Source organism: Xiphophorus couchianus, chromosome 10, assembly GCF_001444195.1.
Source record: "Xiphophorus couchianus chromosome 10, X_couchianus-1.0, whole genome shotgun sequence".
Taxonomy (NCBI): Eukaryota; Metazoa; Chordata; class Actinopteri; order Cyprinodontiformes; family Poeciliidae; genus Xiphophorus; species Xiphophorus couchianus.
Window position 1 is genome coordinate 9,105,116 of NC_040237.1, and position 26,691 is coordinate 9,131,806.

Below are 26,691 nucleotides of genomic sequence, written 5' to 3' on the forward strand. Positions count from 1 at the left end.
TACAACAAAACCAGGGACATGTGAATGGTAGAGCAGCTTTTTAAGGAAGCTGGACATGTTAACATACAATTTGTGGAAGAAAAGAAGAGTAAAGATGTGTATCATTTCACAATGAGAGTCAATATGAGTAATGTAAATAAGCAAAACATAAATAAATGAATAAATAGAGAACTAGCTCATGTCGGGTTACTTCATTGGATGAACTAAACATAGAACCAGTTGTTTTTGAGGATGAGTAACTACGGTAAGTATAATAGTATCCAGATGGATGGTCAGGTGGTGGATAGTTTGTTTAAAGTTGAGTGTTTAGTTTGCTCTCCCTAAATATTGTTTCTTGCTTTACCCATAATGAAGATGCACTCTCAGAGGTTGGGCCACAAGACATTTTGTTTATTTTGTGTCTGGACAGTGTACTGTTAAAGTGGACTGCTGAAAAATTCCAACTAAAACTTAGACAAAAGTGGACACAGACCAAATGCAGTATTTACAGTTCAATAAAAACAAGAAATGCCAGTAACATCATAGGATTATAGGATCATAGGGTATTTTTTGCCATATCTTATTGGGGAGCAATCTATACAGGAAAGTTTTTACTGACCCACATATTAAAAGCCATTCTTCATTTGCTTTAACCTAAAATAGCAATTTCAACACTAGCATATCCATCAAGTTCGACCACCTAAATGAAATAGACAGAAGAACCCTCTGTCTTTCACACTGCACACTGTGAGAGCAGCATTGAGTCTCCTGCTGTGAAACTCGTGTGAACAGAATCTGGAACAAAACAAAAGGATGTACTGAACTCATGGCACTTTCTTTGATCTCCTTGTGTGCTTGTTTGGAAATGGTACTACATCAGTATCCATTGTGACAGGAACCAGGAGAGAACCACTGGGAAATTTGTTTGAAAGTAGGCAACCTTGTTGTCAGATGTTATAAAGAAGAAATGCTTTTCTAGCAGTTTGCTCAGTTTATTTTGTCGGGCTGAAGTTGGACACTGGATTTTTCATCCCCTGTCCTATTCCTTTCTATATATCTTAAAACAACTGGTTATCACTGAGACTGAATGCAGAGTTTATTGCTGAACAAGGAATTACACTAACTTCTTAGGCTACTCCTCCTGTTGCTGTGGGTCAATAAAGTCAACAACCAGGCCTCTTCTCTCAACTTCTGCTTGATCTCTTGCTTCATCAATAACCTTTCATATAAAAGAAATGCAACTCTGATTAACTGTATATTTTTGATATATAAAAAATAACCCACTTATTGTTACTTGTTTCAGAGAAACAAATCTTTTTATTTTGGAGCTGAATTGATAACAGAAATAAGTTCTAGTTGTTTATAATTCCACTTCTGTCTCATCTTATTTGATATTTACAACATACTAATTATTCACACCTTATTATTTCTTAAAATAAAATATATAGTCATTTATTTACTACTTTTACTTTCTAAATAGTAATTTAATTTTCTATCATACTGGAGATGGCATTTTATACTCTAAAATGTGTGTAGTCTTTGGTAACATCTTTATTTTGTGGTTGGGAATAAATGCAAAACGTAATGTAAAAATTAAAAATTAAAATGTTTCTCATCTTATTGAGAAAAATAAGCGGCTTAGCACAATTGAATAAAAAAGCTGACAACAAATAAATAAAGAAATATCATTAGTGGTTGTCAATGCAGTGAGGACTACATTAGGTGCAAGGTAATGTTGAGCTTCAGACATAAACAGCAAAAACAACTGTAATTTCACAGAAACTATGTTTCACTCTCGATCAAAAGACAAAAAAACAGTACAAAGGGGCAAGTTAAAAGGCCACAGTGTCTGAGTAAATATATATGCCAGAGACACACACTTTGAACTGTTCTCTGAGCACTAATGAGCAGTTACTACACAACAGAGCCTGGCAGACTCCTTTTAACTACCATCAGCGTCTGCAGCGAATCTCGGTCAGACAGAGATCCTCACCCAGCAAAGCAGTGCTCCATCTTTAAGTGAGTCGAATAAGAGGTGGAGCACAAGCAGGTGAATCAACACGTGGAATGGATAAACCTAATGAGACACCAAGAAAGAAGAACAAACGGAAGATGAAATAATCTATTCCTCTGAAGTACCGCCGGTATTCTTTGAAGCAGAAAAATGTATACTATGGAAATATTAGAAAATAGGAACATAATATTAAGGAAATTTGCATTTCTTTGTATTATTTCAAACACAGAGGACTTTGTCTTTTCCTACAGCTGATATTTTTCCCAATATTTGTGCTTAAAGGAATATATATTAACATAGGTGCTAATTGAAAATAATAAAAACAATTTCAGAACAAGAGTATATTTTTGAGTTCTTTCTAATAACCAGGTCTGACACGGCAACAGGCCTCACAACAATTGAAGCCTCAAGGATATTTCTCTGTTTAGTGAGACTATTATGAGAAAAAACTAAAAGGCCATCCATGGTCACACAAAACACAACCTTTATCGTATGCTAAATATCAGCCGTGGCATTTTTCGGTTGTTCAGGATGGGCTTTGTTGGTTACATAATGAAGGACAGAGGACAATGATGGTGGTTAAAGAGCAGAAAAAATACAGTCTGAATAACCATCATTGGAGACCAGACCTTTTAAAATTTCAGATATGTGCAGATAGTGAGAGTGCAGACACAATTACTCAACCAGAAGTAGAGAGAGGTGATCTAAATATGAGGTGCCTGGCTGTTAAGAAAAGATCTTAATGTGATCTTTTCACATTAAGATCAACCGTTTTTTTCTAAGAGACTTCGGTGTGTCTTTGAATGCTGTACACGATGCGAGCTATGATGCTAGAGGGTTTAAATGTGTATGGTTGATTTATAAAAACATATTTATTTAAAAAAATTAGTATATATATATTATTTTTTGCTTTGTTAACAACCTTTATTGAAACACCCTCCACACAAGAGACAAACATCTCTCGTGCGGAGATTTGCCGAGCTGATACAGAAGATTTTACAAAAGGAATATTCCTCCAATTTATAACATGTGATGTGGAGCAGACTCATCAAGAAAATTTAACTTTCTGAAAAATCCAAAACAATCCAAAGCAGCCAGAAGAGAAGTAGTGCATGCTTGACTGCCTGATAAGAGTTAGAAGACAAGCTTTTATATTTTGGACAAGCTCAAGGCAACAAAAATAAGGAGCTCGACTATTTCACGGTTTTAATAAGTCTTATATTATACAACTTATTTAGGCTAGTTAACCTAAACTAAAGAAGTCAACACTTAAAACAGATTATTTAAAATGCGTCTCAAGATTTCAAAAAGCTTGCCTCTTTTTGTTAAAACACAAAGAAGGAGCATGTTAAATTTTTTTTGGTATTAGGATGAACTTAAGGTAAAAAAACAAAACAACAAAAACCCGGAAATTGCAATAAATGTACCAGTCAAACCTGGATTAGAGAACAGTTTGGGACTTGTTACTCTGCTTATTCATGCAAAAAAAGAGATTCTTAGCTCGTCCAAAAGTATTGCCACAGTTACCTTGCTCTTTTGAACTCAATGTTATGTTTTATTAGTGGATCTAACTATCACCCTTGTCAATCTAAATAATTAAAGTGGATTGTATTAGCCGAAGACGTAAGACAATGCTGTGCAACTTTCAGTAAATTACAAGGCAGATGTTTTTATGACAGTGAAATCCTGCTGCTACCTGTTCTTAGTTACAATGCCCTGCGGTGCAAATCAGCCTCAACAGTTTGATGAGGCTGATTTGCCCAAGTAGAAACTGCTAAATTCCACATCTGTACATCAAGTGTCGTAATACTGAGGTGTTAGTTTATTTTTCATCATTGATTTGTCTGCTTGGCTATACGACAAATTGACTCTGGGGGAAAATCAACTAAACCATAAAGCTTGGACTTCCATTTTCAGATGATGTCTCTAAAGCTGCACAAATCATTGAACCCTTTGAAACAACCGAATGTGATTTTGAGCAAAAACAGGCACAGCCAGACAAAAATAAATGACGCACCCAAAACTTGGGAAAAAAAAAAAAAAGACTTGGCAGTAATTGTTCTGTTTTCCAACGACAATGCCCTTGCCCCAAAAGCTTCTCAGATTGAATTTAATTAGCATGCAGTATTGGCTCATGGGCACAACATAAACAGGGCTGCTTTTGTTAATTATCCACGGATCTCAGCATTACAAAGAAGTGTTCCGACGTTCCTCTGGCTAAGTTACCTTCAAATAGAGGGTGAAAACTTGAGCTTCATGAAAAAAAACTCAACATGTAAACAAATCTGTAATTGTCACAAAAAAATACTGTAAGTATGTTCTTCTCTTACTTTAACCAGCCTCGTTAAGGGAAACAGATACATTCTTCAAAACCCAATAGATTAAACATTACTTGGTTGTTTTTATCATTTTGAAGGGACCAGAGATTTAAATACAAAGTGTGTGCTCTGTTATTACATCTGCACATGTGATCACTTCCAAAGAAATTTAACAAACGAAAACCATGAATAGAAAAAAAAAACATTATGTCTCAGTTCAACAGAAAACAGCAGGACATTCCACAAAAATTTGCTCTTTACTTCTCTCAAATTTCACAGCAGTAACCGTCCCACGCATCACAGCCCAGCGTGTACTCATCTGACTAACATGAGCGTTAGCAAAGATCTTCTGCATCACAGCAGAAGCTTTTCATTTTACTGTCAGAATAGTTGAAGTATATTCATGCCATAATGGGCTATTTGGAGAAACAGGGCTTGATGGAAAACAAAAACAACTTCAGATTTTGAATACTTGCAGACTAAAGCTGACAGAAAAAAGAAAACGGAAACTGTTTCTACTTTTCAAAAATATTTAACCACACAAAGATTTTATGTAAGGCAAAGGACCCTCATTTAAATATAAGGGCCTGTGATCATTAGGGTGAACACATCCATGCCAGAAAAATATTAAAGACCGTTTGTGTGGAATATATTACTATTATTACTATCATTGCAGTAGGTGGTCAAAATGATCATGTTTAATTGAAAATATAAAACCCTTGCAATGCTAAGCCTATAAGCTTTCTATGTGTTATTATGCAAATTATCCCAATACATTTTAACTGACCTAATTTATATTTAACTCCACAGATAAATTATCCAAAAAATCCGATTTACACTTGACAGCTAGATGAATAACACATTCAGATAATAAATATAGTCTTGAAGACTTCAAAAAAGATATTTCTAATTAAATCTAATTACTTTTGAACTTTTGAAAACTTGACAAAACTTGCATCTTCACTTTATTCATTTTTATCTTGATGAAAGGGGCACTTGGAAATTTTTGTTTACTTTTTATTTTGAGGAATGCCATAAAAATGAAAGTTTATTGTAAAATAAAAAAAAAATAAAAGCAGTAAGATAAAGATTGTTTTTTTTTTTTAGAAAAATATATATTTTTTGTAATATAAAATAAGTCTACAAACACATAATAGAGGATAGAATTTATAATTAATATCTGACCTAGTTGAGACCATGACAAAGCTCCAGAGAACAGTTATTAAATGTACTATAGTAGTGATTTATTTTCCACTTTGTGTTTTATCTTGCTAAATCCTGCCAGAAGGAGCAGTGTTGACAGAAAAATGAAATCCGTCTGATTGAGTGGGTTCGCTGTTGCTCGGTTTGAAGGAGATCAGCGATTACTAAAACACAGACACAGACTTGGCCGGAGACCAGGACCGGAGCCAGGCTGCTTTCTGCTGGGTAGTTTCCTCCTCTCTGACTCGCCTCTAGAAGTTGTCAGCAACTTCCCTAGATGGCCAGGAAGTCCATAATCACATAGTTTTGTTAAAAAAATAAAAAATAAGAAAGCAACTAAGAGTTAATCAGGGAGATTGCGCCACGGTTCTCCATCAGTCTGTCCCGTTTCATGACTCATGTTGTGACTGTTGTGGTGAGGTACGTTTGCACCAACAAGATGCGGCCCTGACAGCACTGTAAGACGTTTTGGCGTGCTCTTAAAAGAATGATGACATACTGCTGGCAACTGCAGGAAAACTACTGTTTTCTTCTCTGCCCAAATCTTCCTTTGAAGTAAGGTCACATTACACTAATTTGTCGAGACTTGAGAAAAAGTCGGAATGCAAAGCGCATATACACCATGTATTTCCTTCCAACAGCCTGAAGAAGTTTATTGATTTATTATCAGCACAACTTGCAACACCATATTAAATAAGAAATAAATAGACCTGAGAAAATTTCATCCAATCAACTGTCATGAAAACCATAACACTTACAAGATGCCATTTGATTTTATATAATTTGATTTAGTTCAACATGTCTTATGACAAGGAGACTGCCAGAAGTTACATTTGATTAAATGCAAAAACTGTGAATGCAACTGAAGAATTCAACTGATAAAATGAATCCAACTCAAGTATCGCAATGTTTATAGTATGTGAATTGGACTTATTGCATTTAAAATTTTCCCTAATCTGTTGAAATAAAATGCTTTTCTTGTGGTTTCATAGTTTTATCCACTAATTTTCTTTTATTTTGATTTTCTTCTTTCAGTTTTAAACTATTCTAACATGAAGTTCTGAAACTAAAAATGCAAAAAAAGAATTTAAAAAAAGGAGAATAATGTAGAAAAACATTGATAAATTCTGTTTCGCATAGTTTTACTGTAGTCAGCAGTTGTTGTAAGGAACAAACTCAGCAAGAAGGCTGCATGGTTCAACTTAAGAGTTACACGAATGTCAAGCATTATTATTACAACAACATGTAAAATAAAGAAATTGTAACGCTGCTATTGTGAATGTTTATGAAAGACTGGCATATTTGGTGGACTTTCAGACAACTGGTCTTGATTTTAGCCACCAGGATGCTAAAACCTCAACAGGTTTGTTGTGAACAGCCTGATGATGCAAAAAAAAAATGGAATGATATAAATATTGTAGGTTCTCAATATTGTCAACAAAAATGTAGCTATGTAACGATTTCTAAATACCATGTAGCCCTAACACCTACTATAAGTAAAAAGAACATGCTTTAGCAACATCTTACCAAAAACCTCACTAATAACACTAACAAGTAAAAGTCTTAACAAAATATCTTCCTTAGTAGTAGTTTTTTTTCCCATTTGGTTAAGCCATCCATAACCCAAAAAATATGTTATTTATTAGGTTAAATTAACAAATTTACCCTAAATATGCTTAAATGCAATATTCTGTAAATAAAAAAAAAGAGAGAAACTGAATAAACAACAAATTAAGGCAAATACAGGTAAAGCTTGTTAAAAGTAAGGCTCTGTGATATAAGAAAATCCTACAGAGACAATGTCATAATTAAAAGTTGCAATTTGGCAAAAAAATGTCAGTAAATTCACCATTTTCTATTTCTGTTTGATTTGTGTTATATCACTAAATCACACTCGTTATACAGTCCCATCTTACCCTCAAGGACATTATTGATCTGAGACTGCCTCCTGAAAAGGATCAAAGGTGTAACAGGGGGTGGGTCAACTTCAACCCCCTCATCCAATGTTTCGTGTAAAGACTGCAAATTGAAACTTTTATCTGAAGTGGGCCCATTACACAATTCTGCTTGATTTTCCAGAAACAACAACATATCTAGGAGCTAGCACGTCATCAACACTATTGCATTGAAACCTAACACTTCCCTAGGGACAATATTTGCCTTAGGTAGCTCTATGACTTTCTGTTAGGGACAATATTAGGTGCATCACTCCTTTTATGATAGTATCAGAGGAAACCATCTGTCAACCATCTGAGGCTACAAGAAATTCATTTGTACATTTGGAAATGGACCGACACCCCACAGTCAACAAAAACAAAAGGCTTTGAAGAAATTAACTATTAAACAGGGCTGGCTGGTTAAATATTAATCCTAATCCGAATGAGTGATATCCACAGAGTCATTTTTGCCATGTTTTCAGGGCAATTAAAAAACAAATGTCCATCTTTTCTCTCAGGCTGAATTAACAGCTTGCTGGAGACCATCAAAACAGAAATCTGCAAAGCCTCAAAGTCAAAGATCAACTCAGTCTTTTGTTTTAACTAAGCTGGTGGAAAACAAGATCTTAAGAGCAGCATCTGCAGCAAGGAAGGGATCTCCTTTCATGTAAAACCGGCCATTTGGTGAACACTCTGATGTGCCTGACCTTTATACTCAAAAAAGCCCCCCCCACAGTCATTCTCCAAGGCCTTTACGAGGCAAACTACAGCAACAATCTATCATTAATATGAAACATTATTGAATGTCTATGCAAATGCAGACAATTAAAAAGATAAGGCTGAAAATAGTTTCTAATTCATTCGTCGTGCCAAAAATGCTAAAAGGTGAAGTTCAGAATAGTTAAGTTACTAAGTAATTCTACAATTATCATAAATATTGTGACAACATCCAACAAAACTCATCAATGGACAACAAATAACTTTCCAGATAAATACTGTTATCTGTTAAATACAGATAATAGTATTTATCTGTTTGTTCCTTTCAGCAGTCAAAAGTCCTGAATCTATTGGTGGCTGAGTTTGTAGTCCTTAAAGAACGTCACATTTGGTGGGATTTTAGCAGCTATAGGCTCTTGTTACAACTTATGACATTCTCAAGAGGTGTTGTCTTCAAAATGGTACCCCTGAACAAAAAAAAGAGTAAGGGTAAAAGAACAAGGGAGAAAAAATACAATGGCAGTCTTAACTTTGACTAGGTCATTCTAAAACATTAATATGTTTTATTTTCAACCATCCCACTGTAGCTCTGGTTAAATTGGATTGATCTCCTGCTAGAAGGGGTGCCTCTGTCCTTATCTTTAGTTATTTTTTATCTTCAGTCGTTTTGGATTGTTTTTTTCTCCATTGACCTTAAAAAGATCTTCAGTCCCATAAATTTGCATCTGATTTCAAATAGTCATCTTGCTTTATATGCATGTTTAAAAATATATATACTGTTAAGAATTGTGTATGAATTAACCTCCTTCCACACAAAAATATTCATTTTGAGCTCTATAAAGAAAAAAAAGAACTGGCATTGTAGAAAGTTTATACAGTAATAGTTTGTGTTGTCATCAGACTTTGATGGGTTTAAGTCAAAAACATTGGGTTCCTGGTGTTTACTTAATTATTCTGCACAGATCAATTTAGTTCTCTGTAAAAGTTGCTCCTCTGTTGCTCCACCAGAAGTAATACGACTAAATGTCCCCTAAAAATAAGTCCGGATTGGTCTAGATGAAATGAAAATGTATTTAAATTAATCAAACTTTCATATTTTAAAAAGGATTAGTGAAAGAAGCATGTAGTCATTATCTGCTGGTAACACACAGCTGTCTGTAAAACCTGCGTCCATGTTCAATCATTCACCCGTACAATCAAAAGGGCCGACCGACCAAGATGCACTGACACTAAAGCACGCAAGAGGGTAAATAATGCATGTCTGCACAGGACAAGACAGCAGGGTGCAGCTTGAGGTGGTAAGCAGTGGATGGCGTTGAGGGTGCGGGGTGGAGGAGGGGAGTCGTGTGGGGGCTCACTTGTGCGTGCCAGCCTCAGACAGCTCACCACAAATGAGACAAAGACACAACAGAAACGAGCTGCCTTCGTCACAACAGCAGAAATGACACAAGTCAGAGACAAAAACAAGCCTGTTTGCATTTTCATTAAACAAACACGCAAAGCAGCATGGTGTGACTTACGCTTCAGATGCTGTCAAAACACTAAAGACACACCTCTCCCCCTGCCCAGCATTCAAATGCTTCATTAGGTCCCGTTTACAGTGTCAAGGACCCCCAGACCTCCCTGGGGTCTTTCAGGCTCCTGCCTCAAACTTTCATCTGACCCAATTATCCAGTTAGAAGAAGTCGAGGTCAGAACCGAAAGTGAGAATGGCTGCAGAGGATTTTGCCATAAATATTTTAACAATCATTAGGATCATAGAGAACTTAAAAAAAACACTACAGTTAATTATTTTCAAATAATTTAGAAGTCCTACTATGTCTACTCTTCACAAAAATATAAACTCTGAGGTTGAGCTATGTTGCTGGATATGGCTTTTCTTTCTGACTATTAATCAATTTGACTGTAACCCCAAAGAATTCTGGTTAAAATACCATGGCTATTATACTCTGGCTCCTTTGGGTCAGTTTCCAAAATAAATGAATGTTTGGAAAAGAAACCGCAACATTTCCTTTTGGCCTACAGGCGCTTCCCAATGGGACAAGTGGCAGCCTCGGCTTTTCACAGACAATCCCAAGTTCTGACTACCACAGTAGAATTGTTATGAATTTCTCTCTCGCTCCGTTCCTCGAGGAAATCTGACAGTTGTGTGGTTACAAGATCGCACACTGCTCTCCCTCTTCGGATGCAGAACATTAAGGGATTAGCGTGGCACACCAAATCCTTAGGAAGTCATCTTTGCTTGATCTTTGCACTGATTTGTCAGGTTTTTGTTTGACTTTCTGTGTATTAGGAAAAAAACGGCCTTTGATCATCGAAAACTAAACTTACACTGAAAAGCTGGCATTTTAGGGATGAAAGGGAGTGAGAAGGGAAAAAAGCCTAAGGCAGCAGCTCTGAAGTTAGCGTTGCAGAATTTCTACTCTTTTTAGGATTACCAATTTAGAAAAATGCACAATGTTGAGATTATGTGAGAACAGTTGAGGATACGTCTGACAAAAACAGATAATCAACACAAACTGTTCTATGCGGATACAGAGCTATGTGCAGAAGGAATTTAAGTTCAAGCCCATTACAAAAGTATTCACACCCATTGACTTCTTCACAATTATCACATAACAGCAACAAACTTCAACTTATTGTAGAGGGTTTCAATGGAACAAACCAACACACTAGTTTATAACAGTAAAGTGGAAAGAAAAGGATGCAGCGGTGTCACTTTTCTTTTTTTTTAAATGTATTTTAAATTGAGACATTTCAAGCTTGGTTGTTTATTTTAATACAGTCAGAGTACAAACGCACCATGTTGACAAAAACTAACACCTATAGTGAAACTGGTGTCAACAGAGACAGAATTACAATAGATGGGTTTCAATTAAAAGATACTCAACTGATTAAGAGGCCTAGTCAAATCCCATTGAGAAAAATTTGAGATGGTCATGAGAAAATGCTTAAGAGATATGAATACTTTTGCAAGGCACTCTAATTTCATTTTCTGCCAACAAGATATTATTCAGTCTTGCCTGATTCCAGAAGAAAAACAACATCAAAGTCAGCTCCACATCAAGACAGGTGGCTATTAAGACTGAAAGCAAGATCCCCATCCCATCCCCAGCCATTTCCAATTAAGACTCTGATGACATTGTACTTAAAGAGAGCAAGGGAGAAAAGAGCTGCAAGATTCTCTCTCATGTGGAGGTTCAGGGTCACATACCAGCAACATTGCCACTTAAAAAGACTTCTTGGCATCATGCACCATAAGCTGAATTTAAAGCAAGACTCAAAAAGGCAATTGTGAAAAAAAAGAGAAATTTTAAACAAAGGTTCCACAAGGATCTCTTTTCACTTCAGTATATATTTATCCACAGAAACAATGGAAAATTCCATAATAACCATTTAGAGCAAAATTAAATATGAAATCCTAAAAATACTCACAATGCTCACGCAGCTTTTCTTTAGGCATACACTGCAAATTATGATTTTATTTCATTCCGATTCTTTATTCGGGACGACAACACAATAAGGGGAAAAAGAAATGCACAGGAGGTTCTATGGTGCACAATTTCTACTCTTTTTGGGATTACCAATTTAGAAAAATGCAGATAGGAATTGCAAGGTTTTATCCTTACCTGTATCAAAAACATACCATCTTTTATCTTAATTTCACTTAACTCTAAACAGATGCATGCTGCTGATGCATTTAAAGAATGAAATGGTGGGAATTCTAAGTCATGATTAAAAATTCTGATTTTTCAGTATTTACTTACTGTACATCCCCATTATTACAGTAAATTATTAGGAAATTGTCCAATTCTAATAGATAAATGACTTAATTGCTACATTTCCAGATTGAACGTTTGTACTCATTTGAAAAGTATCTGTAGGTTAAAAATTTTAAATGTGCATCAACAGGGCATGAATCAGCTACATTTCCATGGATTAGAACTGATGGATCATCTGCAGGTTAAACAAGTTATTATTTTTATTTTACTGATCTATAAATAGATAAAAACTTCAAACTCTCGCATCTACAATTCATTTAGATGCACAATTTTGAGTTTGATTGGTTCTGGAAACACTGATGCATAAATGGGGATATTTATGAAATTCCTTCAATGGTCTGTTAGATGCAAAGCTATCTCAATTAAATAACATAACACACATTTTTTCTTTTATTTTGGGTTGTTCAAATGTCTTCCAGGGTTTAACTACTCAGTATGGGAAGACAAGGACATTTTTCCAATATCTTAAAAATATTTACACTTCTGCTGAGTGTGAGACGTAAAAAAGCAAAGCAGCCTGCTCTGTGTCAAAACATTTCCAAAAATTATAGGTGACTCATCTAAGGTCTTTACATTATTTTCTATAGATAATCAACTATTTAGTTACTAAACAGAGGATGAGACATATGGTGAAGGCTCAGGTGGAGGTTCGCCTTAAGGGCACCAACCCACAGTATAATCAAGGTCTCTGCCAAATTACAGGCTAAAACCACAACTAAACACAGTTCAATCAAGGGCTAGCAAAGAGTTCACCCATTATGCTAAAATTCTTAAATCACAGACCAAATTCCGATGTAAGACGTCAACACAAGACAGTGGAGGGAGGCTCTACTCACTCAGGGCATTCTAAGTGCCTCTATAGAAAAAAGCTCCTTTGTTTACAGATCTGAAAAAAAGCTTTCAGGAGAGAAATAATGACAACTTGCAGTCAACTCGATGCATTTTTGAGATGTGTAGCTTAAATAGAAATGTGGAGCGGATGAGAACAAAAGGTGAGGATGATGGTTCTTTCAGATGTTTCTGGAAAATGATCGATTATTCTAAGACAGCTGCGTGTAGGAGCATGTCGTCCAGCTGCCTCAAGTTTGTATTGCAAAAAAGTTGGAGGTCAACAAATATCCATCTATGCCTGACAAAAGTTGATAAGATCACAAAAGATTTCCTCAAAGTTGCCACTTTCAAAAGATGCTTACAGCCTATAAGAAACTCTAACGTTGGGTAGCAATATGAAAGCAACTAACCTGGTTAATGGAATTGGCAGCACAGGATGCCAGGCCTGTTCCCAGAGAAGACACGAAAAACAAGACAGGATCAAAAGGGACGGGAGCCATTGCAAAACCAGCTGCTGCAGTTGTTACCACCAGAGCTAAAAGCAGACAAAACAAGAAATAACACCCCAAAAGTTACAATTCTAACTGCAAAATCACATAATTCCTTAGTTTAATTCATTTAGGGCTGCCAGATGTGCTAGTAGTATACTCATAGCAACTTTTACTGTTCCTATTAGCAAATCATTTCTTTACTTCCATTTTGTTTTCTGACACTAAATGAAGACTTTGATCCATAAAGGCTATGCAGAAATATCAGTGATTTAAGGAGAAAATCCACCAGATGTAACAATACATTTTTCATACCTGCAACCTTTACTACATTTGCTAAATGGGGCAGCCATACTGAATATTAAAATTAGGTTTGATTGGAAAACTGGAAACTTTTCCAGATGGAAGGTTTGATTTGTTAGACATAATGCTAAGTGTTGGAAACGTTACTATGATAATTATTAACTGGTAAAAGTGTGATCAGTAATCTAATATGTAAACCGTGCACAGTGGTTATATTTCAGGTTGAAAACTCCCACCATATTCAACTATATCTTGTCTTCATTATTTGGCAGTGCAAAATGGGAGTGAAAATTTAGACTGCAAATCAGTTTGTTAGGAAAAACTACATATCCATAGATTAAGTATTCAGTAGTAGTTCTGATGGGAACAGTGTGGGTTGAACATACAGTTTCTTAATTGACATCCTCAGCCAGTTAATTTTGCATATTTATTTGGTTAGCACGGATAACTACACACTTTCTCAGGTCTTTCATATAATGGACTGTAGACCATGGAAACAGTGTATTGACACATTTTAGCATTTCTAAAACTTTGTATATCTTGATACTGACAGTAGACCCATGCTTACTTCTGCCAAGTATAAATTTAGAAGCAAAAAAATAAGCTATCCAAGCTGTTTCAGTCTAACAGACAACTACAGTTCACTATCTTTAATGGTCACAGTGCAGAGCCCAGTGGAACATCATAAGTAATTTTTCTGTGAGCAGAATTAATTAAACTTAAAAGAATTTCATCACAGAGAAAAACAACCATTTCTATTGTACTAGCATATGATATTTTTTGAGGTTGTGAAAATGTAACCAATTGAAACCTCAGTATACATTGATAGCAGTAAACAGTCATTAACTACATAAGAAAAGTTAAGATTTTGTCAATCACACAGATTTTTGATGAATTATAAAACAGCTAATAACACTGAATGAAACCAGAGATTTATGTATATGCATGCATCAACACAGTGATGTTTAAGGTACTCTACCTGTAAGTTTGATTTTAGCAAGTCGAGCGTAGACATCTGGTAGGTCACCCTCATCAACTTTCAGCGGCTTCCACTGTCTGTCCAGACGGGCCTGCCTCGCCTCTTCCGTCTCCACTTGAATGTGCGGAGGCTCATCTGTGGTTGCAGCAAGACGGGACGCAGAACCTTTTGGAGTTGTCACACTTTGCGTAGCAGGCTTTGCAGGGAAGTTTTCAGGTTCTGTTTTATGCGTTACATCCTCTGACGGTGGGACAACTTCTGCGAGCTCAGCATTAATCGCTGGTATTCTCTCCACCTGTTTTTCAACGCTGGCTTCTCTTTCATCAACAATGGTCAGGTCGTGCTTGGGGACTGCGCGCTGCTGAAGTTCACTGCTGGTTTTGGTAACATACTATGAAAACAAAGTCAGGAGCAAAAAGGGACAATACGATTTACAGATTTATTGTTGGGTTGATAAATTTCAGCACAACACATTGGGTTAAAAATAGGACTGGTAATGCCCAGTGAAGATACCTGTCGTTTCAGAAAGTTAAGATGCTGATATGTCAGCGAGTTTGAGGGATTTCTTTTGTGGAGGTAAATAAGACTTCGAGCAGTCTGGTTACATCGAGGAGCGATTTGAACCAATTGCTGTTTTGTTCTTACACCTAGAAAACCTGAAGAAAAAAAGAAACACAATTAATCTCTTAACACAGTATTAAGCCCTTAACACAGTGTAACAGGAAATATTCCCAAAACACACTTGTTTCATTACTTTCTCCATTGAACTGACAGATATGTTTTTGTTAAGTGAGGAATGTTTTGAACCTCTTTTGACAATTAAAATAATTCTCATATTATCTGCTGATAGTCTAATGTAAGAAAGTACAGTTATAAGGCTCCAATACCAAATTATTACTGCAAGAGGTCTCTCAGAAGTTTTGTTGGTTTGATCAGAAGACATAATTAGTCATATTTCATACAGGTCAACTGGCCTAAATAGGCATAAGAAACAAGATAAATAGAAAATGTTGAGAACATTTTAGGAAGCTCTGCAATAAGTTGCATGTAATATATAATCAACTCGATCCAATTAATCTCCATTTCTTAGAAAAATATCACAAAAAAGAACAGGCTCTGGCTTTATCACTCTTCTTCCTATTGGCAGTCACATTTTGACATTTTTCCCTTCCTACTTCCATTTCATACAAACCTTTCAAAAGCCATGAATTTGATCCACTAGATTTACATTTATTTCTCTAGGTATTTTGGTATTTTTTATTTTTCTTGATGTATTTTGTAGGTAATCATGGAAATACTTGAATCCCAGGAAGAACACAGTTAAACCGTATATATACACTTTAATATCACACCCTACTTTCATTTGTAATGGTTCTAAAGTCATTAAGTCCAGTTGTCTCTTCTGAAATATAATAGATTATGACACCTATCCATCCCTAAAATAACTCCTAGCATGCTGGTAGATAACACGTCCCGGACTAAATTAAACACATTCCCTTACAGTAAAGAATAAGCAGGTTTTAGAATTAATTATTTGAAATCCTCAACACCAAAATTGGACACAAAATTTCTCTAAGGTGGGCAAAATGACTTTGTCCTTTCAGGAAGCCAGATATGAAGCAACCAATGTACTAATATGGTAAAATGGAGAAATGACCAAAACACAGTAAAATAACATATATTAAGTGACATGCTTGAATTGACTTGCATTGTTCGCGATTACACATCTAGTAATTGTTACAAAAGTAGACATTTGAAGTCTTTCAATCATTTCATATTATTTGAAGTGTTTTTAATTTTAAATGAAATGGGCACAGTAAACTTTTAATACAATTAAACAATACAGATTAATTTCCATGAGCGTTTGTACAACACCCTATTTCCATAGGAATCTTATCCCTGTTTGGACCACCCGAGTCTTATGAAATATGACAGATTTTGATGACAGGTAATCAAACTAAAAATATCTCAAAGAAACCTCCTGTTGCTAGATATAATTTCTAGACGCCATATTGGCACATTAGCGTATAGACTATGAGTATATGGTACAATTTTAGTCGTAGAAATTACGAATTGATTGTCGGTCATAAACATCAGTTGTCCAAAAAGACCCCATTAGGCAAACGTAATGTGTCAATGTGCCGTGGATCTATAACTCAAATATTAGGAGTTTTACATTTTGTGATATCATGAAGAGTAAATAAAAGCTTAGCAAGCATATTTCTGTTCATCTACCAGGAGTTTATGAGTACGGGGATAAAGTTCCAGTTCTTCATTCTGTGCAGCTTCTATCACTTGTTATGGTATGTTTGTTGTTGTCTCCCAGCCAAGTCTTATAGCTAATAGCAGTAGCTATGCAGAATGTGTTATTTCTGCAACTATTTAGATATTCAACAGCATCATTTAAAACAGAATGGTGGTCGTTAGCGAAAGCCATATGTTTGCATAGAAACCGATAATAGACAGCCAGACAAAGTCACTTGTGGTCTCCTATATAAGCTAACTCTCAACCGGTAAGCTACATGCTGAACTAGCTTCCTCATTAGCTTTCGGACTGCCAACAGCCTGCAAGACGAAAATGTGTCTGTAAAGGTAAACAGCTGGTTGACGGAATATTACATTTTCTCCTGCCCTTACCTGTCAGCCTGCTGCACGGCGTTTTATACATGTTTTGCAATCATAAAGCTGCCTTCTGGTTCGACCCTTTCACAAGCAGGGAGCCGCCATTTTGACCTCGTAACGTAAGTAGAAGCACTTCCGGGGATGCTAATGAGTGACTACGGCAAAACAAAAGTGAAGAGACAAACGCATTTTCTCACAGAAATATCATTACCACGTTCAGTAAGGAAACCTGTTAGGCTTTTAAACGGCGCCTCATGTTTCAGGACTAGAAGAAAAACGTGCGCCCAACGTGGGGCTCGAACCCACGACCCTGAGATTAAGAGTCTCATGCTCTACCGACTGAGCTAGCCGGGCTTACGGCGTCGGGGACCAAGATGTTGATAACAGTCTCGTCTACACTGTCCTATGTTATATTATACCGTACTGTACTATGCTATACTGTAGGAAGGAAAATAAAATGTGATTTCCAAAGTTTTTATAAAAAGAAAACTTTCCACAAGAGTGGACACTGCTTGTCTTGTTCGATCTTACACATTTAAATTAAAAAAAAAAAATATATATATATATATATATATATATATATATAATTGAATAAATGATTCTAAATGATTCTAATGAAAGAAATAACAAAACTCTACAAAAAGACAACAGAAGTAAATATATCCTGCCCACCATGGCAGCATTCAAGTCTAGTTGTACTTGTTTCAGTTGAAGACTGTAGATCATATAACTGCACAACATTGCCTGTAATTTTATATATATTTTTTCTCATTTTGACTCATGTCAAAACATAGTTTTTTTCTTTAAATAACACAGTATAATGCTGCTTTTTCTGTTTTATTTGAGTTCTTTTGCTTGCCTCCTTGCTTCCCTGCTACAAATACACAGTGTAATCCTCATGCACTATTAGAATAAAGTCGCTGATGAATGCCAACAATACACTAGGCCATTCCAGATCTGGCATTAGCGAGGATCTTTATTGAATGGGATACCCATTATGTTCTGTTCTACAAGATTTCGTACTTCACTGACCCGGTCAACCTCTTTACATTTGGTTTTCTATTGATGGCTGAAAGTGGAGGTTTATTGCTTGGTTTTACACCATACTATTTATCTGTGGGCAGTGTTACACTACTACAGTTTTTCATGTTCAACTAATTTTCCATGGAAGCAGGATAGACGTTCCTGAATAGTCAGACCTGCCAAGTTGCTCTGAAGGCACTGAGTCAAACCATAATCTTTTGTGTAGCAATTTGTCGGCTACTGCTGTTGATGATTGACATCATGCTTGGTTTCTGGGACTAACATTAATAAACATACACGTTCAGGAGAAGATAGCCACTGCTACTGTGGAACAGAGTGGAATAATGTTTGCTGGTTGCTGTAAGAAAAAGCTTATCCCTGCCAGTGAGAGTGTATTGGTTTTGGCCTGGAAGACACTTCTTGTATCCCGACTGCTTAGTTATTAGTCGGGCTGGTTGGACAAATATCCTGAAACTGCATGATTATATGGTAGCTTGAGTTTTAGAATTTGTTGCTGAGAGCTTCAGGTGAAAAAAAAGACGATGAAACCACTTCACTGGACTGGTGAAGTGGATTCAAGCTTCCCGGTCAAGCCAGGAAGCTTGACTTGTTTTGATGATTGCACAACACACAAAGCCAAACGTGCCTTCAATGCCCTCCAACCATACGGTCGGTAAAAAGACAAAACCTGGAGAACAGATGGGCAAGAAGGGCTTAAAGCAAAAGAAAAGTTTGTGGGGGTCTGTTCAGCCCCAAAGGATCTCTGAAAGGATCTTTATAGTTATTCTACCTCTGGTGGTGGTCTCACTATGAGGGCCTTTTATCACTGCTTTCACTGCATCTTGAAGGAAAAATGAAATGGCTGTAAACAGTCTCTCTAGAGAGCAACAAGGAAACAAAAGGAATGAAGGCTTGCATTGTCTGTGTGATGACATAGTTTATTTGGGTAAAAGCTGGCTGATGTCAGCCAGGGGACAGTAGCATTTTTTAGGGAGACCATTAAGTCTACTTTGCTTCCTTAAACAGCCTTCACGTTGCTTCTTTGACACCCAGAAAGTATCCATGTTTTTTTTGTTTTTGGGGTTAAGTGTACGCAAATAAAAATAGTGATGAGCCAAAACATTATGGCCACTGACAAGTTGTTTTGTGCTTGGAAAGGTTGAGGATCAATTAGGTTGTTTTGCAAATTTGCATTACCATTTTGTATTCATGTGCCACCATTTTGTCCAATGCTACTTCTATTTCAAACTTATTTCTCTCAGAATTAGTTTGATAAATACACATATTTCATGGTATTGGGGTGACAAGACTGAGTACAAGAACATGTCACAATAAAATAAGTTACAGCTTTTGTTTGTAAAGTGATTAAACGTGAAAGAGTTCAAAATGTTGAATACTGGCATAGCACATTGCCATAACTGTAAGGCAGGGAAGTTGGACATTGGTTTGGTGCAGCAGAGTCCTGCGGAGCATTTGGTATAGTCTTGATTGCAGACTTTCAATACATGCATGAGAGTTTTTGGTTCAGGATCAGGAAGAGATGGCCAGAGTCTTGTGACCCTGTTTTTGAGATAGAAAGAAATGCTGATGAGGTGAGGTTTGTTTTAAGATAACAAGAGCTTTTTTAATCTCTTACAACTGTCTTGAACAGTAGATTTCAGATCTTTGGCATGGTTTAAGGTTTTTGTTTTTCTTTGGAGATTGGCCTCAGTGACTTACATTTGTCTTTTTGAAGAAAAGTTTGTGAAGCATAATTTGCAGAAGACATTTTAGCAATTGTAAAACACGTTTTTCATTTAAGTCATAATTTTTTTTATCTGTACATAGGGTATACGTATAAATGTCGTGCGTCTTGGCAAATAAGAAAAGAAATGGTAGGATTTAACAGGTGAACTCAACACACTATTGACTGTATTAGTTTATCCACTTTATCCACTTTGACAAAAATAGCAGTTCCATCTCAAGATAAGTTACTATTTTGAGATGGAACCGTTTTTTAATTAAAAGTAACAGAGACCTCAGGTTGTTAAAGCAAAAGGGTAATTTTTCAGACAGTAATATGTCGTCCGTTTTCTTTTATCTGTTAAAGAAAAGCTTAATCTTTTATTTAAAAAGAAATCTTGTTTTATGTTTGGCACACAGGGGAGTGTGCTGAGAGCTTATAATAAAACAATATTCTCTCAGGAATCTCCAATAAATGTTGTCAGCGAATTACGGGGGCCTCCTAGACCTGTCATCACCTCACTTCATCTGCTCTGATTTACAAGCAATGTACCAGAGGTTTGTGTGCCATCACTAATCCCACAAGGATGACCCACTAAGTGGCAGCGGAGTCAGACCCTTGGAAAAACAGAGCGGGGGCAGACAGAGCTGCATAACTCCAAGCAGAAACAGATGCAAAGACACTCTTCTGTTTATAATTGATTTTCAAGGCCAACATCTTGTTGTCACAGTTTGTCTAACGAGTCCGCTGGCTGGCGCCCTGTTGCTCATCAACCACAAAGTGTCAGTCGGGGCAGACGCTCACCACTCCCCACCCCCATTAGGATGGCACCGTGTGGGAAACCTGACATCACCCCTTGGATATTCCACTCTGGGAATGGTTTGTTTCTTGGTATTAGACTGTAGGCTGACTTGTTTTCTGAAGATATTCTGAGTTGGTCCAAGTATTCAAAACCTCCAGGGAAGACCTGGTGACTCTCCCAGCTGCTACAAAGATTTCCACAGACAACAGGTATCGTCAAGCCCCTATGGCCAGCCATGTTTATGTCTGAGATCACCCATGTCTTTGTGGGCTTCAGTGGCAAAGCTCCTAATTGGCCATGGCTCATCAATCAAAAAAAAACTCATCCAAACAGCAGAGGAAACTGAGGCCCATGGAATGGACGTTAAGCCTCCCAAAGGTCTAAAAGTAGGCTTTGGGAGAGGGCTGTGGTTTGTGAAAAACCACATTTATTTCAAGCTGATGTCAAGCAATGTCTGTGTCTGTCTTTTGTCTTTCTTGACATGAATATGGACTTCTACCACTTAACAATAAACTATAAACAATAAACTAACAAGTTTCCGCCAAGTTTCAAATTAAGTTGAAGATGCTTTTTAATACAGAGAATGTAAAAATATTAATAAATAAATACCCCGACAACTTTTACGGCGGCTCAACTCACGGAAATGTTCTTTATCTAGGTAACTTCACAACACAGAAGGCCACAGCAGATAGGGTTAGAGGGGTTAAAACAGCTCCTCAGCCTTTGAGTAGCTGTTATTTGGTTTGGCTCAACTCTCCTCCAGGATTTTGTCCACAATTTAATGCCGATACCACAAATTTGTCAAGAGGAATAAGTGGAAGTCCACAGTGCATCCTGTTTATGGGGTCACAGCAAAGTCTCGCTCACTTCTTCACATCCATAGGCTGGAATGCTCCGTGTGTTTTTTCCATCAGTCTGGGTGTGTTATTTATTCATCTTTTTTATTATTCCCTAACTCCTTTTTCTCTAACACGTCTTCGTTATTCATTTACCACAACAACTTCCCACAAGTCTGTCCATGAGAGCTGAAGAAGGTTTTGGGAATTTGATGAAAACCAAGTTGGACTACTGACAATTCCAGGCGACTGGGCCTCTATTTGCTTTTTCATAAACACAAACACTTAACATCTTGGTCTACATCCAATTCTCTCCAGTAACCAAGAGTAATCAGCTATGTCATCCTCGTCATAAATTTTAGCACAGCAGCAGCTCCGAAGCCCAGATGGGAAAAAAGACCTTGTTCAGTCACACTTGCCTCCGCATCATAAATCCACGACAGTCTTCATAGAGGCAGCTTCCTGCCTTGTGTGTAGCTCCCAACAGAGGAGGAGGATAAGGGGGAGAGGCAGGAAGCTTCTGAAGAAGTCAATTTGTAAGATGGACTGTCTCTTTGTCCCTGGAGAAATAATGTTGGGTTTCAAGGCATTTTCCGTTATCAGATGCAGATTAACAGCTTTCTATTACTCTGTGTATAGGAACTGATTGGAAAGTACAGGAGGGAGATAGTTCAAGTGAACTTGCATTATTTTAATTTATTTTATTTTCAAATTGTAGTCTTAAAGCAAAAGCAAAGATTTCAAGTTGAAAATACAGTCTTGTCTGTAACAGGTTGTAAAGGGAAACTACTTCTGGTCCAACATGAGTGTTAATTAAAGCCTGTAACCTAATTGCAATCTGTCAGCGTACTTCAATGTTCACTGGTTACACAAACATACGCACCTCAGCCATTGACCTAAGAAATGAGTTCATGCACGTTATACATCTTTGAAACTTTTTCAATCTTTGTGACAAATTTCAACTGAAGAGGAAACTAACCTGCTAGGGAGAAAAATGGATAAGTTAATGAAAGTGCACTAACATTCAACTAATACATTTGTGAAGCAACTTTGGATTTAATTTCAGCACTGTACTCATACACATTCATTCGCACCCAAAATGTTGACTTGGTATTATTTTTCCACTTTGTCTAGAAAAGTTCCCCGATTGTCTTTAGAGTGTGAGAATGCTCTGTTAGACCAAGTTCTGGATTTTGATTAGAGCATTTCAAAATTTAAATTTTCTTCCAATGAAAATTACCATCAGACCCCTGAAAAGTTTTGAGTAAAAAGTGATATACTATCAAGCTTGAAAGAAACCCCAGGTCCAACTACACTTTGTGGCCTCAGCTCATCATACTGCTGTTACCATGGTACACTGTTTTTGTATCAAACCTAAAATTCAAGTTTGGTTTAATCATATCTTAGAACATTTTCTGATAGAGTTTAAGAAATTTTAGCCAATACTGGAAGTGGTTTTCTGGAGAAAATATTTATTTCTTGAAACCTGTATTGTAATTCAGACTTTTTATTTTTAGTTAGATTGTCACTTATTTTTGCAACATGAAATGACTGCATATTCTTCCTAATGGAAGCAATTTCTTGGTGCCTCGTTTAGCTTTTGACCCCTGACGCAACACCAGTCCTGTACTGAGGTAGGAATTGCACAGCTTGCCATATAATTGATTATTTACCTAGAAGTTAATCTTAATACAATGCTACCGTATATGTATATACTGTAATTTGCAAAGGAAGTATCAAAACACTGGTTGCTCCAGAACAAGAAGGTTGTTGTTGTTAATGATTTTTCATTTTAAAACTAAATGAGAAAAGGAAAGTAAAATATGATGTTCCACAGCCCACCAATATGACTCTCCCTCCCTCTTTTCGAAAGTGCCAGAATGACAAAGTACATAAGAAAAGCATGGTGGCAGAAAACTAGGGAATCCTATCAGTGCATGAATTTAATTACCACTCAGATGGCTCCACATAATGAGGAAAAGGTGGATGTGCAAAAGAGACTTGCATAATTCATTTCGCTTCTCTCATTTATAGCAACCCTCGCCTCCTCATTGTTCCTCTGTATTTCCGGGCAGCACAGCTTTCTGGTCTATGATCAATAATTTCTTTTCAACCAAAAACATTTGCATAAAGAGAATTATCTTCTTACTATGGGCCACCAAGGAAGAACTTGCACCGCTTTTATGCTCTCTTTTTTTTTTTTAGTTCTCTTCCTTTAAGTGCTGGCAGAGCAGCACTAAAGTTTGCTCCCAAGATCTCTAACAACTCATCAGCCTTCACATGGATTTTATTCCAGCAAAAATATAGAAGAGCTTTTTTTTTTTTGGTAGAATTGAATTTTAATTGTATGACTTGTTTTGAACATTTCTGTTATTCTTCCAAAAGCATTTCGCAACGGTTTTCCAGAAATTAGGCCCAATTCTCCTGGCAGAATTGGTGTAACTGAGTCAGGTTTGTAGGTCACACTGCTCACACACTTTATCAGCTCTGTCAAAAAAACATGACTTATAGTTTTCCTGAGCTCTGGATGTAAGCTCTGGGTCTCTACAGCTCTTCCAGAGTTACCATGGACTGCTTCATTGACTAATGCTCTCTTTCTGTCAGTTCAAGTGGATGGCCATGTATTTCCAGCCATACTCTTTCTATTTTTCAGGTAATGGATAGAACGGTTCTCTGGAAGATTATCTTGTAACCTTACCACAGCCTTAACGTTCTTCATACATTCTTCATGTTCTTCATGTTTTTCATGAATCTCTTTGTACACTAATGTCCTCTAACAAACACAAAAAAGGATGCTGAATTAAATAATATTGCTAAGAAATTATACACAAGTGGACTTTACTTACTACTTAGGGAACGACTGAAGCCAGTTAATTGCACTAGATTTTATTTAGGTGTGTCACAGAAAAGGAGGCACAATATAAATGAATGTCATTCTATCTAGATATGTAATTGTAAAATCCTCTTTGTCCATCTACCTTGCAGTTATGCAGTGCTTCGAGTTGATCACATAAAATCCAAGTAAAATACAATGATATTTGCAGTACTGTATTTTGCAGATGTTCAGCGAAAGATGAAGTTTCAATCCTCGTCATGTTTCTTTTGTTTTTAACTGAGCCTTAGAGGTTGAATTCCTGACATTATGAGGGCCCCTACGCCACAATAAAGACTCTATGGTGGTTTCTCAGAGCAACTTGTTTGGTGTGAAAGTGCCTGTTTGTGCTTGCGGAGTGTGATGAGTGAAAGTACACGTGAAGAATGTGTGTTTGAAAGTGTAGGAAGATGAGGGAGGGTTGTTTGAAACTTGACCCAGGGGGTCTGTTGGATTCATGAAGGGCCTCTTTTATGTCCCCCTTCTCATCCGGTGTCTGACTTGAACCGTCCTGCTTGAATCAAGTGCTTCCTTATGGCCAAATGTTTACTCTGCTTCATATGAATATTAAACAGGTCTCTCTGTGAAGAGGTGAGATGTGGAGAATGTCCGTTAAAGCTCATCAGCCAAACAGTCGCAGCTTTTAGGTGAAAATACCCTCTGCTCATGCAAAATCAACTTCTGCATAACAAATTATATAGATTTATTTCTTTCAGTCCGCACAACATTCTGTTTCTTTTTTCCCAACATTTGTGCCAGGTGGAATAGTCATTATCTGGCATCACTTCCATAGGAAGATTATAGGATGAGCAGACAGGCTTTTCATGCTCAAGATTACTGCAGTGCTTTATGACATAGGGGCTGCTGTGATATTAATAAATCTTTAGGCATCCAAAACACAAAACAAAAACATGTCCATATCTACATTGGTTTCATATCCCTGTAACTTTTTCACATCACAATCACAACCTAAAGCAGATTTGATTTTTTGATTTTTGATTTTTATTTTTTGGAAATGTTAGGTGACAAACAATAACTAATTCAATCTGGAGAGACTCAGACGGAGATAAGAAGACAATTAGAAGAGTTTATTGACAAACAGGATTTAAAGAATTTGGCGCTCGGGCCCCGGCTGGGGATAACGGTTATCGCAGCGTTAGCGATAGGCTTCAGATGAGCATCCCGATGCTGTTAGGAACGTCATCCCCCAGGGCCCGGCACTGGTGGTGGAGGTTGAAGAAGGGTGCCAGCCTCAGGACCGGGCGAATGGAGGAGAAGGGGTGGTGGTGGGTTGAGCTCGGCTGGAGAGCGAAGGACGCCATGAATGAAGGTCCTTATCAGCTGGGACTTGGTCGATGATTGGACGTGACGTGGCTTGGTCCAGCGTTGATAGGTCGACGATTGTGGGCAGGTCGCTTCAATTAACGGGTCCCGGTGGGGATGAAAGAGTCTTCCAGTTTGAATTTGCGCCTAGGCTTCATGTAGCGCAAAATTGTAATTTGGTTTAAAGTATTTTGTTGGTTTCTTTTTTTTTTTTTTTTGGAAATAAAAATTTGAAAGGTGGGACTCAAAAACCCCTCCTTTGGCACTCCTAAATTAAATCCGGAGCAAGCTATTTCCAGTTTTGTGATCAATGTATTTTTGTTTTATTAAAATAGTATATACAAATGAGTAATTCTGTTGTAATCCTTTTAAAAAAAGTTAAATGGTTCAAAAAATCAGTAAGGGCTAGTTAAGGCCTGATTGGTGCAACTCTAATAATAGATAATCTTTCTTGAAATTACATCTTGGTTAAGTTGTCTGTTGTGCTTAGAGAAAATACTATTAATCACTGGTTTACTTTTTTTGGCTGAAAGTATCATTGGTCAGAGTTAAGAATTAAGAAGAATTAAGGAACCCTAACTGTATTACCTCTCCTGTGTGAGACTCTGCATAAGATTGCCACTGTGTGCATTTCCAGCAAAGTGATAACACAGTACAAATATGCCATGCATGTGCAGCCTCAGATATTAATTAAAAATGTGTCGTGTTCCAGGGTTCTTTGTTTTCCTTGTGGGAGTCAGCTTGCTGCTTCTCACCATCTAGCCACCAGATGCCGCCAGACTCGCCTCTCTCTGGAGTGGTGTGTTGTCATCCTGCGCACCTGTGATCTATCTGCTCGTCAGGCAAGGTGTACAAGAGGAGCTGACTGCCAGTACTTCGATGCCTGAGTGTTAGCCAGTAACGGTACCTCCGAGCCCCCTTGAGCTAGTCTCTGTTTTT

General features: G+C 37.0%; 1 protein-coding gene and 1 non-coding gene across 2 annotated transcripts in view; both read right to left on the reverse strand.

Moving 5' to 3' along the window:
- cox10 (cytochrome c oxidase assembly factor heme A:farnesyltransferase COX10) overlaps nucleotides 1-17,336 on the reverse strand; it is a 32,371-nt gene extending 15,035 nt beyond the window's left edge. The window contains exons 1-4 of the mRNA XM_028029750.1: nucleotides 17,189-17,336; nucleotides 15,065-15,207; nucleotides 14,552-14,942; nucleotides 13,192-13,316 (exon numbers count right to left, since the gene is read on the reverse strand). Coding sequence (XP_027885551.1) covers nucleotides 13,192-13,316; nucleotides 14,552-14,942; nucleotides 15,065-15,207; nucleotides 17,189-17,219 — 690 coding nt within the window. The 5' untranslated portion in view covers nucleotides 17,220-17,336. The remainder of the gene's footprint in view (nucleotides 1-13,191; nucleotides 13,317-14,551; nucleotides 14,943-15,064; nucleotides 15,208-17,188) is intronic.
- Nucleotides 17,337-17,454: 118 nt separating this feature from the next.
- Nucleotides 17,455-17,527, reverse strand: trnak-cuu (transfer RNA lysine (anticodon CUU)). The gene has a single exon. It is a non-coding gene; the product is annotated as a tRNA-Lys (tRNA).
- Nucleotides 17,528-26,691: the final 9,164 nt, after the last annotated feature.